Source organism: Sus scrofa, chromosome 7, assembly GCF_000003025.6.
Source record: "Sus scrofa isolate TJ Tabasco breed Duroc chromosome 7, Sscrofa11.1, whole genome shotgun sequence".
In the NCBI taxonomy this organism is placed as follows: Eukaryota; Metazoa; Chordata; class Mammalia; order Artiodactyla; family Suidae; genus Sus; species Sus scrofa.
In genome coordinates this window covers 56,632,884-56,651,542 of record NC_010449.5, presented here as the reverse complement: position 1 = coordinate 56,651,542, position 18,659 = coordinate 56,632,884, and the positions used below count along the sequence as shown (strand labels likewise).

The following is an 18,659-nucleotide window of genomic DNA, read 5'->3' as shown; positions in this document are numbered from 1 at the left end:
ATTAGCCAAGACATGGAAACAACTTATATGTCCCTTGACAGAGGAGTAGATAAAGAAGATGTGATACATATACACAATGGAATAGTATTCAGCCATTAAAAGGAAAGAAATAATGGCATTTGTGGCAACATTGATGGACCTAGAAATTGTCATACTAAATGAAGTTAGTCAGACAGACACCAACTTCATATGCTATCACTTATATGTGGAATCTAAAAAAAGGACACAGTGAACTTCTTTGCAGAACAGTTACTGACTCACAGACTTTGAAAAACTTATGATTTCCAAAGGAGACAGGTTGGGGACTGAGGGGAGGCACTGAGGGTTTGGGATGGAAATGCTATAAAATTTGGTTATGATGATCATTGTATAGCTGTTAATGTAATAAAATTCATTTAATAATTAAAAAATAAAATTTACATACTGGATAAGAAAATACATGCCAGTATCACTGATGAACAGAGAAGCAGAAATCCTCAACAAAATATTAGCAAACAAATTCAACAATACATTGAACTGATCATACACTATGATCAGGTGGGAGTTATTCAGGGATGCAACAGTGGTCCAGTGTCTGCAAATCAATCAACATGATACACCACAGTAACAGAGGAATAAAAAGTCATATAATCATTTCAGTAGATACAGAAAAAAACTTTTGACAAAATCCAACATCCATTTATGATAAAAAATAAAATCTCCCCATAGTGGGTTTAGAGGGAACCTACCTCAACATAATAAAGGCCTTATATGATAAGTTAATAGATGACATCATATTCAAAAGTGAAAATTTCAAAGCATTTCCTGTAAGATCAGAAACAAGATAAGAATTCCCACTCACTACTTTAATTCAACATGGTATTGAAAGTCCTAGTAATAGAAATCAGAGAAGAAAAAGAAATGAAAGGAATCCAGTTGTAAGGAAGAAGTAAAACTGTCACTGTTGACAGATGACATGATACCATACATAGGAAATCTGAAAGACACCATCAAAAAAAAACTGTTAGAGCTCATCAATGAATTCAGTCAAGTTTCAGTACGCAAAATTAATATACAGAAATCTGTTGCATTTCTGTACACAAACAACAAATGATCAAAGTTTAAGGAAACAGTCCAATTTACTACCACATCAAAAAGGATAAAATACCTAGGAATAAATCTAAGGAGGTAAAAGGTCTGTACTTATATAACTGAAAAATTGGTGAAAGAAATTGAGGGTGATATAAACAAGTGAAAAGATATACCATGTTCATGCATCGGAAGAATTAATATTGTTGAAATGATCATACACCGAAAGTAATCTAAAAATTTAGTATAATCCCTATCAAAATAGCAATGGTATTTCTGACAGAACTAGAATAAATAATTTTAAAATTTGAATGGAAACATAAAAGACCCAAAATATCCAACACAATCTTGAGAAAGAACAGAGCTGGAGGTATATGCCCCCTGACTTCACACTACCAAGGTACAGTAATCAAAATCATATAGTACCGGCACAAAAACAGACACATAGATGAATGGAACAGAATAGAGCATCCAGAAATCAAGCCATCCACTTTTATTCAATTAATCTATGACAAAGGAGGCAAGAATATACAATGGAGAAAAACAGTCTCTTTAATGAGTGGTGCTAGGAGAACTGGACAGCTATATGTAAAAGAATGAAATAAGAGTATTTTCTCACACCATATGCAAAAGTAAACTCAAAATGGGTTAAAGACCTAAATGGGAAAGCAGAAACCATCAAACTCCTAGAAGAAAACAGGCAGAATACCCTTTGACATAAATCCAGTATTTAGGGGGATCTGACTTCTAAGGCAAAAGAAACAAAAACAATCAAATAAATAGGACCTAGTTAAACTTAAAAACTTTTGTGCAGCAAAGGAAACCACTGACAAAATGAAAACACAGCCTACTAAATGGGAGAAAATGTTTCCAAATGATGTAACTGATAAGAGGTTAATATCCAAAATATGTAAATAGTCATACAGCTCAATATTGAAAAAACAAACATCTCTATTTAAAAAAATGGGCAGAAGACCTGAAAAGACATTTTTCTTTTTTTTTTAATTCTTTTTTTTTTTTTTTTTTTTTTTTTTTTTGGTCTTTTTGTCTTTTTTTGTTGTTGTTGTTGTTGTTGTTGTTGTTGCTATCTCTTTGGCCGCTTCCGCGGCATATGGAGGTTCCCAGGCTAGGGGTTGAATCGGAGCTGTAGCCACCGGCCTACGCCAGAGCCACAGCAACGCTGGATCCGAGCCGCGTCTGCAACCTACACCACAGCTCACGGCAACGCCGGATCGTTAACCCACTGAGCAAGGGCAGGGACCGAACCCGCGACCTCATGGTTCCTAGTCGGATTCGTTAACCACTGCGCCACGACGGGAACTCCTGAAAAGACATTTTTCTATAGAAGACATGCAGAAGGCCAAAAAGCACATGAAAAGAAGCTCAATTATCATTAATCCCCAGAGAAATGTATATCAAAGCCACAATGAGATAATTACCTCACATCTGTCAAAACAGCTGTCATTAAAAGGACCACAAAAAACTAATGTTGGTAAGGTTGTGGAGAAAAGGAAACCTTTATGCATTGTGGGAATGTAAATTAGTATAGCCACTGTAGAAAACAGTATGGATGTTCCTCAGATAGCTAACAATAGAACTACCATATGATCCAATAATTCCACTCCTGGGAATATATCCAAGGAAAATGGAAACACTAATTTGAATAGATATATGTACCTCAATGTTCATAGCATTATTTACAATAGTCAAGATATGGAAGCAACCTAAGTGTCCATTAATAGATCAAGAAAAGTGATGCATACACACACACACACACACTGGAATACTACTTGGCCATAAAAAAATTAAATTTTGCCATTTATGACATGATTGAACCTGAAGGATGCTATGCTCAGTGAAATAAGTCATACAGAGAAAGACAAGTTCTGTATATTATCACTTGTATGTAGAATCTAAAAAATAAACCAAATGAATGAATATAGCAAAACAAAAACAGACTCACAGATATAGAGAACAAACTAGTGATTACTAATGGAGAGAATGAAGAGGGAGGGGCACCATAGAGGTAGAGGATTAAGAGCTACAAGCTACTATGTATAAAATAAACTACAAGGATGTATTGTATAGCATGGGATATATATCCAATGTTTTATTTTTTAAATGAAAAGCAAAAAATATATATAAAATTATAAATATTATTGCTTTTTTGCTTTTTTAGGTCTATACCCGTAGCATATGGAACTTCCCAGGCTAGGGGTCATAACAGAGCTACAGCTGCAGCAATGCAGGATCCAAGCTGTGTCTGCAACCTATACTGAAGCTCATTGCAATGCTAGATCCTTAACTCACTGAGTGAGGCCCAGCATCAAACCTGCATCCTCATGGATCCTCATCAGGTTCATTACCACTGAGCCACAATGGGAACTCCCTATAATAACTTTAAATGGAGTATAATCTATAAAAAATTTTAATCACGCTTGTACACCTGAAACTAATATAATGTTTTAAATTAACTATACCTCAACTAAAAAATTAAGCAAATAAAATTTTAAAAACTCATGGGACACAGTAACAGCATGCTAATGGGGAAGTGTGCAGCCATAAACATTTACCAAGAAATATTTCAAATCAAGAAATACCTATACAGGAGTTCCTGTCGTGGCACAGTGGAAACGAATCCGACTAGGAACCATGAGGTTGTGGGTTCAATCCCTGGCCTTGCTCAGTGGGTTAAGGATCCGGCATTTCCATGAGCTGTGGTGTAGGTCGCAGACACAACTCGGATCTGGCATTGCTCCGGCTCTGGCTTAGGCCAGCAGCAACAGCTCCGATTAGACCTCTAGCCTGGGAACCTCCATATGATGAGGTTATGGCCCTAAAAAGACAAAAAGACAAAAAAAAAAAAAAAAAAGAAATTAACTATAAAAATTAAGGAACAAGGAAAAGAACTAAACCCAAAGCTAATAGAAGGAAATAATTAAGATTACAGCAGGAGTTCCCGTCGTGGCGCAGTGGTTAACGAATCCGACTAGGAACCATGAGGTTGCGGGTTCGGTCCCTGCCCTTGCTCAGTGGGTTGACGATCCGGCGTTGCCGTGAGCTGTGGTGTAGGTCGCAGACGCGGCTCGGATCCCGCATTGCTGTGGCTCTGGCGTAGGCCGATGGCTACAGCTCCGATTCAACCCCTAGCCTGGGAACCTCCATATGCCGCAGGAGCGGCCCAAGAAATAGCAACAACAAAAAGACAAAAGACAAAAAAAAAAAAAAAGATTACAGCAGAGAGGAGTTCCTGTCATGGCGCAGTGCTTAACGAATCCGACTAGGAACCATGAGGTTGTAGGTTCAATCCCTGCCCTTGCTCAGCGGGTTAACGATCTGGCGTTGCCATGAGCTGTGGTGTAGGTTGCAGACAAGGCTTGGATCCCGTGTTGCTGTGGCTCTGGCGTAGGCTGGCAGCTACAGCTCCAATTAGACCCCTAGCCTGGGAAGCTCCATATGCTGCAGGAGCGGCCCAGGAAATGGCAAAAAGACAAAAAAAAAAAAAAAAAAAGATTGCAGCAGAAATCAGTGATATAGAGAATAAAACAACAATAGAGACAATCAGTGAAACCAACAGTTGACTCTCTGAAAAGATCAATAGAATTGACAAAACTTCAGTTATATGAACTAAGAAAGAGAGAACTCTCAAATTACTAAAATCAGAAATGAAAATGGGCTGCTCACTTTGATATAGTATATACCAAATATATATATACACACATATACTAAAATTGGAATGATACAAAAATGATTAGCGTGGTCTCTGCACAAGGATGAGACTCAAATTCTTGAAGTGTTTTGTTTTTTTACAGTTAAAATATAGTAGCATCTACTAGAAGCTTATAAGAGAGTATATTTTAAGCATTCTACAAAAAAAAAAGATAACTATATGAGGTAATAGATGTTTTAACTTGGTAATGGGAACCATTTCATGTTTTACACATTAAAAACATTAAATACATTAAATTAAATACATTAAACAGTTTTATGAAGTTGATTATACTTCAGTAAAGCTGGGGGAGTGAAGAAATGAAAATGAGACATTACTACCAATTCTACAGAAATAAAAAGGATTATAAAAGAGTACTATTAACAATGTATGCCAACAAACTGGATAATCTGGATGGAATCGACAAACTTCTAGAAACACAATACCTACCAAGACTAAATCACAAAAAAAAAGAAAATCTGAGTAGACCTGTAACCAGTAAGGAGATTGAGTCAGGAATCAAATATCTCAAAAGGAAAACCTTGGACCTCACTGCTTCAGTGGTGAATTCTACCAAACATTTAAAAACACCAAATTTTCCAGAAAATCAAAGAGGCGAGAATTTCCTAACTTACTCTGTTAGAGAAAATTCCAGACTGATATTCCTTATGAATATTGATGTAAAAATCCTCAATGAAACACTATCAAATCAAATTCAGCAGCATGTTTAAAGGTTTATACACTATGATCAAGTGGAATTTTTTACTGGAGTGCAAGGATGGTTCAGTATATGGATATCAGTCAATTTAATAGGTCACATTAATAGAATAAAGGGAAAAAATCATCTAATTTATACAAAAAAGCTTTTAACAAATTTCAACACCCTTTCATAAAAAAATACTCAAACTAGGAATAGAAAGAAACTAACTCCACATAATAAAAGTCATATATGAAAAACCCACAAGGAGCATCATACTCAATAGTGAAAGGATGAAAACTTTTCCCTCTTAACATCAGGACAAGGCAAGGATGCTTACTTCTGCCACTGCTGTTCAACATTGTACTGGAAGTTTTAGCCAAAGCAGTTAGATGAGGAAAAGAAATTAAAGGCATTTAAATTTGAAGGGAAGAAGTAAAATTTTCTGTTTGCAGTTGATATGATTTGGCGGGGGGAGGTTTAGGGCCACACCCATGGTCTCTGGAGGTTCCCAGGCTAGGGGTCCAATTGGAGCTTATGCCAATCGCCTATGCCACAGCCACAGCAACATAGGATCCAAGCTGCATCTGCAACCTATACAGCAACGCCAGATCTTTAACCCACTGAGCGAGGCCAGGGATCAAACCTGCAACCTCATAGTTCCTAGTCGGATTGATTTCCACTGCACCATGACAGAAACTCCAATACGATCTTATATGTAGAAAACACTAAAGATTCCACAAAGAAAACTGTTAAAACTAATAAATGAATTCAATAAAGTAGCAGAGTACTAAATCACATCACAAAAATTAGTTGCATTTCTGTACACTATCAATGAACAATCTATAAAGGTAATTATGAAAATTTCATTTACTATAGCATCAAAAAGAATAAAATACTTAGGAATTAGCTTAACCAAGAAGATGAAGAACATGTACAATGAAAAGTATTAAACATTGCCAAAAGAAATTAAAGAAGGCATGAATTGGAAACACATCCCATTTTCATGGATTACAAGACTTAATACTGTTAAGATGGCATTACTATACAAAGCAATGAATAGATTCCTTGCATTCCTTATCAAAAAACCCACAGGCTTTTTTTTTCTTTTCAGAAATAGAGAAACGCATCCTAAAATTCATGTGGAATCTCACAGTACCCCAGATAACCAAAACAGTCTTTTAAAAAGAGAACAAAGAGGGAGGAGCCACACTTTCTGATTTCAGAATGCATTACAAAGCTACAGTAATCAAAACAGTATGGTAGTAGCATAAAACAGACTTTTATAACAATGGAATAAAATAGAGAGCCCAGGAGTTCCCATCGTGGCTCAGTGGAAATAAATCTGACTGGTATCCATTAGGATTCAGGTTCAATCCCTGACCCTGCTCAGTGGGTTAAGGATCCGGCATTGCCATGAGCTGTGGTGTAGGTTGCAGATGCGGCTCAGATCCCATGTAGCTGTGGCTGTGGTATAGGCCAGCAGCTACAGCTCCAATTCGACTCCTAGCCTGGGAACCTCCCTATGCTGTAGGTGTGGCCCTAAAAAAAATAAACAAATAAATAGCCAAGACCTAGACTCTAACTTACATAGTCAAAATATTTTTGACAAGGATGCCAAGACTGTTGAGTGGGATAGGACAGTGATTGCTGAGCCCCACTCCTAGAGTTCCTGATTCCATAGGTCTGGATGGAACCTGAGAGGCTGCATCTCGAACAAGGTCCTTCATTGAGTGGTGGTGAAGAAACTGAATATCCACAAGGAAAACACTATAACTTAAGGTAGATCAGAAACGTAAAACTATTCGACTATTAGGAAAAAAACCTAGGACAGAAGTATCCTGACATTGGATTTAGCAATGATTTCTTGGAATATGATACCAGAGGCACAGGCAATACAAGAAAATGTAGACAAATTGGACTGCATAAAAAAATTTTTTTTTTCTTTTTCTTTTTTTTTCTTTTATTTTATTTTCCCACTGTACAGCAAGGGGATCAAGTTATCCTTACATGTATACATTACATTTACATTTTTCCCCCAGCCTTTCTTCTGTTGCAACATGAGTATCTAGACATAGTTCTCAATGCTATTCAGCAGGATCTCCTTGTAAATCTATTCTAAGTTGTGTCTGATAAGCCCAAGCTCCCGATCCCTCTCACTCCCTCCCTCTCCCATCAGGCATCCACAAGTCTTTTCTCCAAGTCCATGATTTTCTTTTCTGAGGAGATGTTCATTTGTGCTGGATATTAGATTCCAGTTATAAGTGATATCATATGGTATTTGTCTTTGTCTTTCTGGCTCATTTCACTCAGGATGAGATTCTCTAGCTCCATCCATGTTGCTGCAAATGGCATTATGCCATTCTTTTTCATGGCTGAGTAGTATTCCATTGTGTATATATACCACTTCTTCCGAATCCAATCATCTGTTGATGGACATTTGGGTTGTTTCCATGTCCTGGCTATTGTGAATAGTGCTGCAATGAACATGCGGGTGCATGTGTCTCTTTTAAGTAGAGTTTTGTCTGGATAGATGCCCAAGAGTGGGATTGCAGGGTCATATGGAAGTTCTATGTATAGATTTCTAAGGTATCTCCAAACTGTTCTCCACAGTGGCTGTACCAGTTTACATTCCCACCAACAGTGCAGGAGGGTTCCCTGTCCTCCACAACCACTCCAACATTTATTATTTGTGGATTTATTAATGATGGCCATTCTGACTGGTGTGAGGTGGTATCTCATGGTAGTTTTGATTTGCATTTCTCTTATAATCAGCGATGTTGAGCATTTTTTCATGTGTTTGCTGGCCATCTGTATGTCTTCCTTGGAGAAATGTCTATTCAGGTCTTTTGCCCATTTTTCCATTGATTGATTGGCTTTTTTGCTGTTGGGTTGTATAAGTTGCTTATATATTCTAGAGATTAAGCCCTTGTCAGTTGCATCATTTGAAACTATTTTCTCCCATTCTGTAAGTTGTCTTTTTGTTTTCTTTTGGGTTTCCTTTGCTGTGCAAAAGCTTTTCAGTTTGATGAGGTCCCGTGGGTTTATTTTTGCTCTAATTTCTATTGCTTTGGGAGACTGACCTGAGAAAATATTCATGATGTTGATGTCCGAGAGTGTTTTGCCTATGTTTTCTTCTAGGAGTTTGATGGTGTCCTGTCGTATATTTCAGACTTTCAGCCATTTGGAGTTTATTTTTGTGCATGGTATGAGGGTGTGTTCTAGTTTCTTTGCTTTGCATGCTGCTGTCCAGGTTTCCCAGCAATGCTTGCTGAATAGACTTTCCTTTTCCCATTTTATGTTCTTGCCTCCCTTGTCAAAGATTAATTGACCATAGGTGTCAGGGTTAATTTCCGGACTCTCTATTCTGTTCCATTGGTCTGTCTGTCTGTTTTGATACCAGTACCACACTGTTTTGATGACTGTGGCTTTGTAGTATTTCTTGAAGTCTGGGAGAGTGATGCCTCCTGCTTGGTTTTTGTTTCTCAGGATTGCTTTGGCGATTCTGGGTCTTTTGTGGTTCCATATAAATGTTTGGATTGTTTGTTCTACTTCTGTGAAAAATGTCATGGGTAATTTGATAGGGATTGCATTGAATCTGTAGATTGCTTTGGGTAGTATGGCGATTTTTACAATATTGATTTTCCCAATCCAGGAACATGGAATATCTTTTCATTTCTTTACATCTTCTTTGATTTCTTTGATTAAAGTTTTATAGTTCTCGGCATATAGGTCCTTTACCTCTTTGGTCAGGTGTATTCCAAGGTATTTGATTTTGTGAGGTGCAATTTTAAAAGGTATCGTATTTTTGTATTCCTTTTCTAATATTTCATTGCTGGTATGCAGAAATGCAACTGACTTCTGAATGTTAATCTTATATCCTGCTACTTTGCTGAATTTATTAATCAGTTCAAGTAGTTTTTGGGTTGAGTCCTTAGGGTTTTCTATGTATAGTATCATGTCATCTGCACACAGTGACAGTTTTATCTCTTCTCTTCCTATGTGGATGCCTTTTACTTCTTTTGTCTGTCTAATTGCTGTGGCTAGGACTTCCACAACTATGTTGAAGAGCAGTGGTGAGAGTGGGCATCCCTGTCTTGTTCCAGATTTGAGTGAGAAGGCTTTCAGTTTTTCCCCATTGAGGATTATATTTGCTGTGGGTTTATCATAAATGGCTTTGATTATATTCAGGAATGTTCCCTCTATACCCACTTTGGCGAGGGTCTTGATCATGAATGGATGTTGGACTTTGTCAAATGCTTTTTCTGCATCTATTGAGATGATCATATGATTTTTGACTTTTCTTTTGTTAATGTGTATGATGTTGACTGATTTGCATATGTTGAACCATCCTTGTGAACCTGGGATGAACCCAACCTGGTCATGGTGTATAATTTTTTTGGTATGTTGTTGGATTCGGTTGGCTAAGATTTTGTTGAGAATTTTTGTATCTATATTCATCAATGATATTGGGCGATAGTTTTCTTTTTTGGTGGTCTCTCTGTCTGGTTTTGGAATTAGGGTAATGGTGGCATCACCACAATCCAAAACCAAATGTTGCATTCGCAAAAATGAAAAAAAAAATGCTCAAGCAGATAATAACCAGAGACCATCCAATCAAAAAAAAAAAAAAAAAAGAAAAAAGGAAGAATGGAGAACCATAGAATCACCTGACTGGAACACGAGGTTCAAAATGGCAATAAATAATCATCTATCAATTATCACCTTAAATGTCAATGGACTGAATGCCCCAATCAAAAGACACAGAGTGGCTGAGTGGATAAAAAGGCAAAAACCTTCAATATGCTGCCTACAAGAAACTCACCTTAGGACAAAGGATACATATAGATTCAAAAAATTTTTTTGATTTGTGCATGAAAAGATAATATCAACAGAGTAAATAAGCAACCCAGTAAATGAGAAAACATATTTGCAAGTCATATATCTGATAAGAGATTACTATCCAGGAACTATGGAAAACTCCTAAAACTCAACAACAAAAATAACACAATTTAAAAATGAGCAAAGGACTTGAATGGACATTTCGCTAAAGAAGAAATACAAATTGGTCAATAAACACATGAAAAGATGCTCAACATCATTGATCAAAACTATGCAAATCAAAACTACAGTGAGATATTACCTCTCATCCATTAGAATGGTTTTGATTTTTAAAAAGCAAGAAAATACTAAGATTGGGTTATGATGTGGAGAAATTGGAACACTTGTGCATTGTTAATGGGAATGTAAAGTAATATAGCTGCTGCAAAAAATGTTATGGCAGCTCCTTAAAAAATCAAAAATAGAATTAACCATATGATGAAGAAATTCCACTTCTGGATATGTAGCCAAAAGAATTGAAAAGAGTCTAAGACATTTTTGTACACCCATATTCATGGCAGCATTATTCACAGTAGCTAAAATGAAAGCAAACCAAGTGTACATTATTGGATGATGGATAAACAAAATATTTAGACACATAATGGAATGTTTTCTTTTCATAGCCATAACTGCGGCATATGGAGGTTCCTACACCAGGGATCAAATTGGAGCTGCAGCTGCCAGCCTACATCACAGCCATAGCAATGCCAGATCCAAGCTGCATTTGTGACGTACCCCACAGCTGGCAGCAACACTGGATCCTTAACCCACTGAGCGAGGCCAGGGATTGAACCCACATCCTCATTGATACTATGCCAAGTTTTTAACCCACTGAGCTACAACAGGAACTCCAACATATAGTGGAATATTATTTAGCCTTAAAAATGAAGGGAATTCTGCTGTATGTTACAACATGGATGAACCTTGAGGACATAATGCTAAGTGAAGTAAGCCAGTCATGAGAAGGCAAATACTATATGATGATTCCACTTGTATGACATACTTAGAGTAATCAGGGTCATGGAGGCAGAAAATAGAATGGTGGTTACTAGGGAGAGAAAGGAATGGGGAGTTACTGTTTATGAGTATGCAGCTTGAATTTTACGTGATGAAAGGGTCATGGAGATGGTTGGAAGTGATTACAGCATTATGAATGTATTTAATACCATTGAATTGTACACCTAGAGCTAGTTAAGATGGTAAATTTTATGTGTATTTTAAATTTTGTGTGTATTTTATCACAATAAAAAAACTTGAGGGGAGTTCGTGTCGTGGCTCACCAACTAGGAACCATGAGGTTGCGGGTTCAATCCCTGACCTTGCTTGGTGGGCTAAGGACCCGGTGTTGCCGCGAGCTATGGTGTAGGTCACAGACACGGCTTGGATCTGATGTGGCTATGGCTGTGGCGTAGGCTGATGGCTACAGCTCCGATTAGACCCTAGCCTGGGAACCTCCATATGCCACAGGTGCAGCCCTAGAAAAGGCGAAAAAACAAACAACAACAAAAAAAAAACTTGAGGTCATGTCTGGGGGGCATAATGCCCTGCCAAAGATAAGTATATCTTAATCCTAAGAACCTATAAATGTATTATCTCACATGGCAAAATGATTTTGCAGAAATGATTTAAGTTAAGGATCTCAAGATGGGGAGAGTATCCTGGATTATCCAGGTGAGCCCAGTGTAATCACAGGGTCCTTGTAAGTGAAAGAAGGAAGCAGAGGGGTTTGAAGATGCTATGCTGCTAGCTTTGAAAATGGAGGAAGGGGCCAGGAGCCAAGGAATACTACCATACTCTAGAAGTTTCAAAAGGCAAGGAAATAAATTCTCCCCTGCAGCCTCCAGAAGGAACACAGCTCAGGTAACACCTTGATTTTAGCCCAGTAAGACTTATTTTGGATTTCTGACCACCAGAATTGTAAGAGAATAAATGTGTGTTGTTTTGAACAACCAGCTTGTAATAATTTGTTGCAGCAGCAAGAGTAAACTGATGCACTCACCTGTCGCTGTTAAACTGCAGTCTTCTCTAGGACAGGGGCCTGGTCTTCCTTGCACAGTGGTCACTGTTCCTGGAGCACAGGTACTTTGGCTTTTTAAATAGAGAGTACATGATAGATCATCTTGTCCCTTTTGCTCACCACAAAGCCTGCTGAATGACGGTATTCCTAGATGTAGGTCAGCTTTCTCCAGCTGTCCCAGTACATAAGAGCCCACAGCTTGGGAATCCCTAAGAAATAATCCATTTCTTGAACAATAAGTTTGCATCCATCATTGGGAGAAACGGTGAGTTAATCCCATCCACTCCCAGCACTATGAAGATCTTTGGGTGGAGTTCTCTAGATTCAGGGGCTAAAATGGGAGGTTCAGACAAGATGCATCAGGGATTCCAGATCTAAAGGAAAGAACAAAACCAGAATCCAAGAAGCTAGGAGAGCAGTCTAGAAGATCACCAGCACTGAAGGAGATCAGGGTGGATGTTACCAAGGCAGAAATCTGGAGCCAGGGTTAAAAGAGCAAACAAGCAAGGAACAAATAGGGAAGGTGAGTTAGAGTATCTGGGACTGTCATATCTGATTTAAGGGCCAAATAAGATCTGGTACATAAGTGGTTTTTAAAATACCAAAGATGGAATAGATGACACTTGATTCATGCTCACACAAATTATTGCTTTTATTGCCCAGCTATACTCTCCTTTAAGGCAAAGCAGGGTTTTCAGTAACTGTGCCAGGAGTATTCATGGCGCAGTTATAGTTTTCCCTAATTGAATCTAGCTTTTAATGAACAGAAATGAATATACCACTAAGACCTCTAGTCCTAGAAACCAAACAAAAATACTTTAAAATCCAGTAAAACTGAGATCTCAGAATGTAATATACAAAAGTTCAGATCTGACTTTTCATATCTTCCATGTATTTATAAAAGAAAACTTTATAACCTGTGCCTGATATGAATAAGGCCTTTTACTTTTTTTATTATAAACATTTAGGCTTAAAGTGATTATAGCTGACATTTAAGACCAACAGGAGCCAGTGGCCTGTTCATGAACAAATTATCTGTATTTCAGACTAAATCAAAAGTAAACAGTCTCCAAAATCCCTTCAGGTCTACATTAGTCCTGTAGAAGCCAAATGCCACAGACAAGCCCTCTCCCCTCCCCTTCCCCCTCACTTTAAAATAAATCATCTTTTCCATGAAGCATATTATATACATTTTGAACTACTTCCACATCTGAGTTATTAAATGCTAATTTGATTGATTTTTCTGAATCAACATTTTTTTTTATTTCATCAGAAGAATACTGCAGAAGATTCTGGGTTGTGTTGTTTTATAGTTTATTATTTTCCTAAATAAGGCAGGATGCAGAGAGGAGAAACTAGTCTGATGATCTTCACTTGCTGCTTTTTTAAAAAAAATTATTCTTTTGGAGAAATAATATTAGTGAATTCATGTCATTTCACAAATGCTTGCAATGACTAACTGTTAAAAAGTGTCCTAAATGGTAAGCTCTATTCTGGAATATCTGCAATAAGGGGTAAGTTACTGTCCCAAATCACTGAGCAGTAAAACTCTTCTCACAAGCAATGATGTCACTCATCCCCAAGATGCTGAAAGCCTATTAGAAATTAGCTTTAGGGAGAAATGTCCTCTGACTTGTCTTTGATTCTAAAAGGCAGTCAGTGTTAAACAAACACAGACCCCTTTTTTGGAACCTATATAATAAACTCAGACACATTAATCTCTACTAACGTCTCTAGTCAGGTCTGACCCCTAAACTCTTACAGCTATAATGGACGGAAGGAAGGAAGGAAGGGCCAACTGACATTAGCTAACAGTTTGTGTAAAGGTTCAGTTATTTCTATAAGCAAATAAATATCATTTCTTAACTTTCTGTTCTTACTGAGTCCCATAAGACAGAGTGTGTCTCTCCATCATGATACTAGATTGTATTACAGTCTCTGTGTACTTTAACAGTGTTCAGTTAATTCCAAGATTTGATTTAAGAGAAGGCGTGGAGATAAAAGAAGAGGTCACTCTTGTTTGGCCTGGATGTTTTGGTTGCCAGACAAAGCATTGCCTTTAAAGAGTGAAAAGTTCTTGGTGGTACCCCTGCCTTTGCCACTGAAGAATGTGTATGTCCCAAGACATCTCACCAACTCTCAGTCGCAGTTGCTTCGTGTGTGCAATGAGGAGAACAGTATCTTCTCCACCAACTATAAAGAACTAAGAATGAGACTGGGTAGAAGGTATGAATGTACTTAGCTGGTCCTGCCATACAAATGAGATGACAAGATTTCCTAAGAGCTGCTTTCTTGAGAGAACACATGTACAGTGTCATCTCACATTCTTAGCAATATTAGAAATAGTGCACATTCAGGAAATAAATGCTAGCCATCCTTATGAATAAAACTCCACTTTGATGCACCTAGCAAACTAAAATAAACAAAGTAATCTGTTTGGGAAGAAGTTATGGATTAGAAAACTAGACAAGATACTAGAAACTTGCCAGCCAGCACTTTCACATTCTTATTTAACTAGGGGCATCTCGTCAGTGCTCTGGGCAAGTTAATGAGATAAGCATAGATCTATAATGCCTCTCATGTAGATTCCAGCTGCAAGAAACAAAGAAAGGAGAGGAGACTCGTATTAGTGTTAAAAATAGGTAAGGGCGTCATCCTATTCCAGAAACATAAAGACGGTTCTGTCCAGTATTGTGCAGATCAGACAAGAGTAAAGGGAGGCACTGAGCAGGAACTTGTAGCCATTAAGGAAAGTGACTGACCCACCTAGAACAGCCCTGAGAGACATGGGGATGCTTGCAGTGGTTCGAACAAATGGCTACAGCAGCTACAGACCTTACATCTCAGATTCAAACCCTGTGGGGAAAAAGTGAGGGCTTCTTCCCTAGCATTTCAGCAAAAGACTCTCCCGCCATTCCATTAGCTCTGATAGTGACATGAGTCATCCCTGAACCATGCTGAACAATCAGAGAAATAAGATGTACTCCTTACCTTAGGCCTACGTACCCTTGAGGCAGAGTGAAGAGGAAGGGGGCTCTACCTGAAGCACGTTGGCAGTGAGAAGGAGAGTGGTATTTCAGAGAGAAACCTAGATGCACTTTCTATGGGAAGAAAGGATCAATGAATGCTTGGCAGCCATATTTACTAAAACGATAGGTTCTTGGTCCCTAGATGCTTCTTATATAATTGAGTTCATACCTAAGTTCAGGAATAAGGTGGATTTAGCAAACCTTTGCCTTTCCTGTTAATTTTAGGAATTTATTGGCCTGCCATTGCTTCTTGCTCATCCATAGAGCTGCCTGCCACAATTGCTAAGCTGACTTCATGGTGGTTTGTATAAAGCTAAAAGCAGCACTAGCTCACTCTTAGGAGTCTAGCCCCTGCAGTGTATCCTGTCAGTACACCTGATGGAACTCTGCCTCAAAAGCAGTTAAAGTGTATCCCTGTCACAAGACACCAACACACTACTGGGTTTTTGAGGCCTTGTGCTTTCCTGGTCAATGTCTCCCCTGAGAAGAGTCCCTTGTGTATCCAGAAAGGAAGCCATGGTGGGGTTTTTGTTTGTTTGTTTTAGGTTTTTATTTTTTCTATTATAGTTGATTTACATTGTCCTGTCAATTTCTGCTGTACATCAAAGTGACCCAGTCATATATATATATGTGTGTGACCCAGTCATATATACACACACATTCTTTATATATGTGTATGACTGGACCATGGTGTTTTTGATTTCTGTGTCCCAGTAGCTCTCATGGGCTCTACCCAGTTCCCTCATACCCAGAATGTAAACAAAGTGAGCCATCTAGTCTGCAGAGGGCCCAGAGGATGGTAGCAGCCTCACTGCTGGCTTTGGAGTGCTTAGTCGCCACTGCTGCAGCAGCCTGGTCTCCTAGCAGCAGGAAAGGGCCAGCCACAGTGCACTTGGGCGGGGGAGGGCTGCACTTAGCCCCTGAGGTTTCTTGTTACCTTACTACACCAACTCAGATGGTTTGCTTTTAACGGTCTACTTGTCTTGTTCCATTTGACCTATAAAAATGCTAACATCCTTTAAATAGATTTTTCTTAAAGAGTTGAATGTTTCTTTGTCAGGTCATACAGTATATTTGACAATAATCGCCAGGATCCCACAGGACTGACAGCTGCTCTTCAGGCCACAGACCTGGCTGGAGTCCTACATATGCTCTACTGTGTCCTCTTCCACGGCACAATCTCAGACCCCAGCACTGCCAGTCCCAAGGAGAGTTATGCTCAGAACACCATCCAAGTGGCCATTCAGAGTTTACGTTTCTTCAACAGCTTCGCAGCTCTTGATCTGCCTGCTTTTCAGGTACCCGGAATTGGTTAACCATTTTGCGTAGATGTGATGTAAGGATTGTCTCCCGGATTTGGGGGCATAAGGAATAAGCTACATTATGGGAATTATAATACATACTGTTTACTAAGCTACTGTGTTCTAGGAATTGCATTAGGTGCTTGGCATAAGTTTTCATATTTATTCTCATGACATGACTACTCTACCTATATTTTTATACCCATTTTACAGGTGGAAAAACTGGTGGTTAAGTAATTTGTCCAGGGTTACAAGTGGCTAAGTCAGGACTGGTACCCATGGTTCTGTGACCCCCAAGCCTATGCCGCTTTGCTGCTTCTAAATCTTCTTTCTTGATTTCTTTAGAAAATACATTATCGGAGTTCCTGATGTGGCACAGTGGGATCAGCAGCATCTCTGGAACACTGGGATGCAGGTTTGACCCCCAGCCCAGCACAGTGGATTAAGGATCTGGTGTTACTGCAGTTGTGGCATAGGTCACAGCTCCAGCTAGGATCTGATCTCTGGCCCAGGAATTCCGTATACTGTGGGGCAGCCAAAAAAGAAAAAAAAAAAAAAAAAAAGCATTATAAACGTTTAAATATTAAGGAAAGTAATGGTTTCTTATAAAAACAGAATCAAAATTAGATAAATTGTTTTGATTGATAATGACTTTCTATGGATGATTTAACTGACTTATGTCCAGTAAAGTGCATATGTAGTTAAATGTGCAAACCCCTATAAATTAAGTTTTTATTGCTAAAGAAAGAAAAATTGCTTTATGCTATAACAGCAGACTCTTAGCTTAGAAACAGATTTTTTCATATAGGAAATTTAATTTTCCAAAACACTGAACCTTTGGAACAGAGCAAGCCCTAAGTAGACTCTCTCTTTCAGTTTATTAACTGTCAAGTGATTTCATTAAAAAAGGAACAAACTTGGCAGATGATGAACCCATAATTTAGATGAATTGCTTTGCTCAAAGGGAAAAAGGTTATAAAGATACAAATGTATGAAAATTGTGGTCTTTGGCCATCACAAGATGGAAGAAACACTTCTGTTTTGTAGCTGATGACAAATGTGTGATTCTTGTCTTCCTGTCATTGTCTTCACAACTGGTAATTAGTAAGTTGTATCATTTGATTCAGTATGTTTCAACTTTGTAGAGGTAGTTTAACCATCACAAGAACCAGAAATCTCTTCCTTAGGATTAAATGCTTTTCAGTTTTCAAAGCACTTGAGCTAGCCTTGGTTGGTAACTACACAATGTGTAAAGTTCTGGAGTTTATAGCCACACCTAAAACAGGAGATATCTTCTCCAGAAAATGGCAGTGGTTCTTGCCTCTGGGTTGAACATAATGTTGGTGTTTTATGAAGACCCAAGCCCATTGTATTCTATCTGGACACAGCCTGGAAATCAAGTTATGCTAATTTGATGTCCTCAGAATATGGAGATCAGCAGTGTACCCACCCACTAGGTCCAGGGATAATAAAAAGAAAATACCTAAAAAAGTATTCCTCAGCTTCTAGTTTTATAGGTCTTCTGACCAAGATTTATACAGCTGCTGGGCGCCTCACGTTGTACACAAGCATTTACATTAAGTCAGCCATTCCATCAGTCACTCTTAATGTCAGGGAACCCCAGGTGCCTGCCCTACTCCCACGCCTCTATGAACTCACAGCCTGTGCAGCCTCACTCAAAAGGAGCACCACTGCATTCCAACCAACCCTGCTCCCTGGTGGCCTTTAGACACAATAGCCAATAATGTTAGAAAAATCAAAAATCTCTTTCTGGAGCCCTTCATGCAAAATAAGATAAAACCAAGATTTCTTTTCTCCAGCTTCTTGCCTTATCAAGTCCAGAATATATCCCCTACTTGAGCCACTTTTGCCATAACCACAGGAAAAACACCAAGGTGCCTCAAGAGTGTTCAAGCCGTTCTTAGAGAGAAAAGCCCTGCCTTCCCAGGGGAAAGTC

General features: G+C 38.4%; 1 protein-coding gene across 5 annotated transcripts in view; it reads left to right on the top strand.

Moving 5' to 3' along the window:
• Positions 1-18,659, top strand: part of SCAPER (S-phase cyclin A associated protein in the ER) — a 429,066-nt gene that overhangs the window by 360,770 nt on the left and 49,637 nt on the right. For all 5 annotated transcript variants that reach the window (XM_021099014.1, XM_021099012.1, XM_021099013.1 and 2 more), the window contains one exon: positions 16,462-16,699. In XM_021099014.1, coding sequence (XP_020954673.1) covers positions 16,462-16,699 — 238 coding nt within the window. The remainder of the gene's footprint in view (positions 1-16,461; positions 16,700-18,659) is intronic.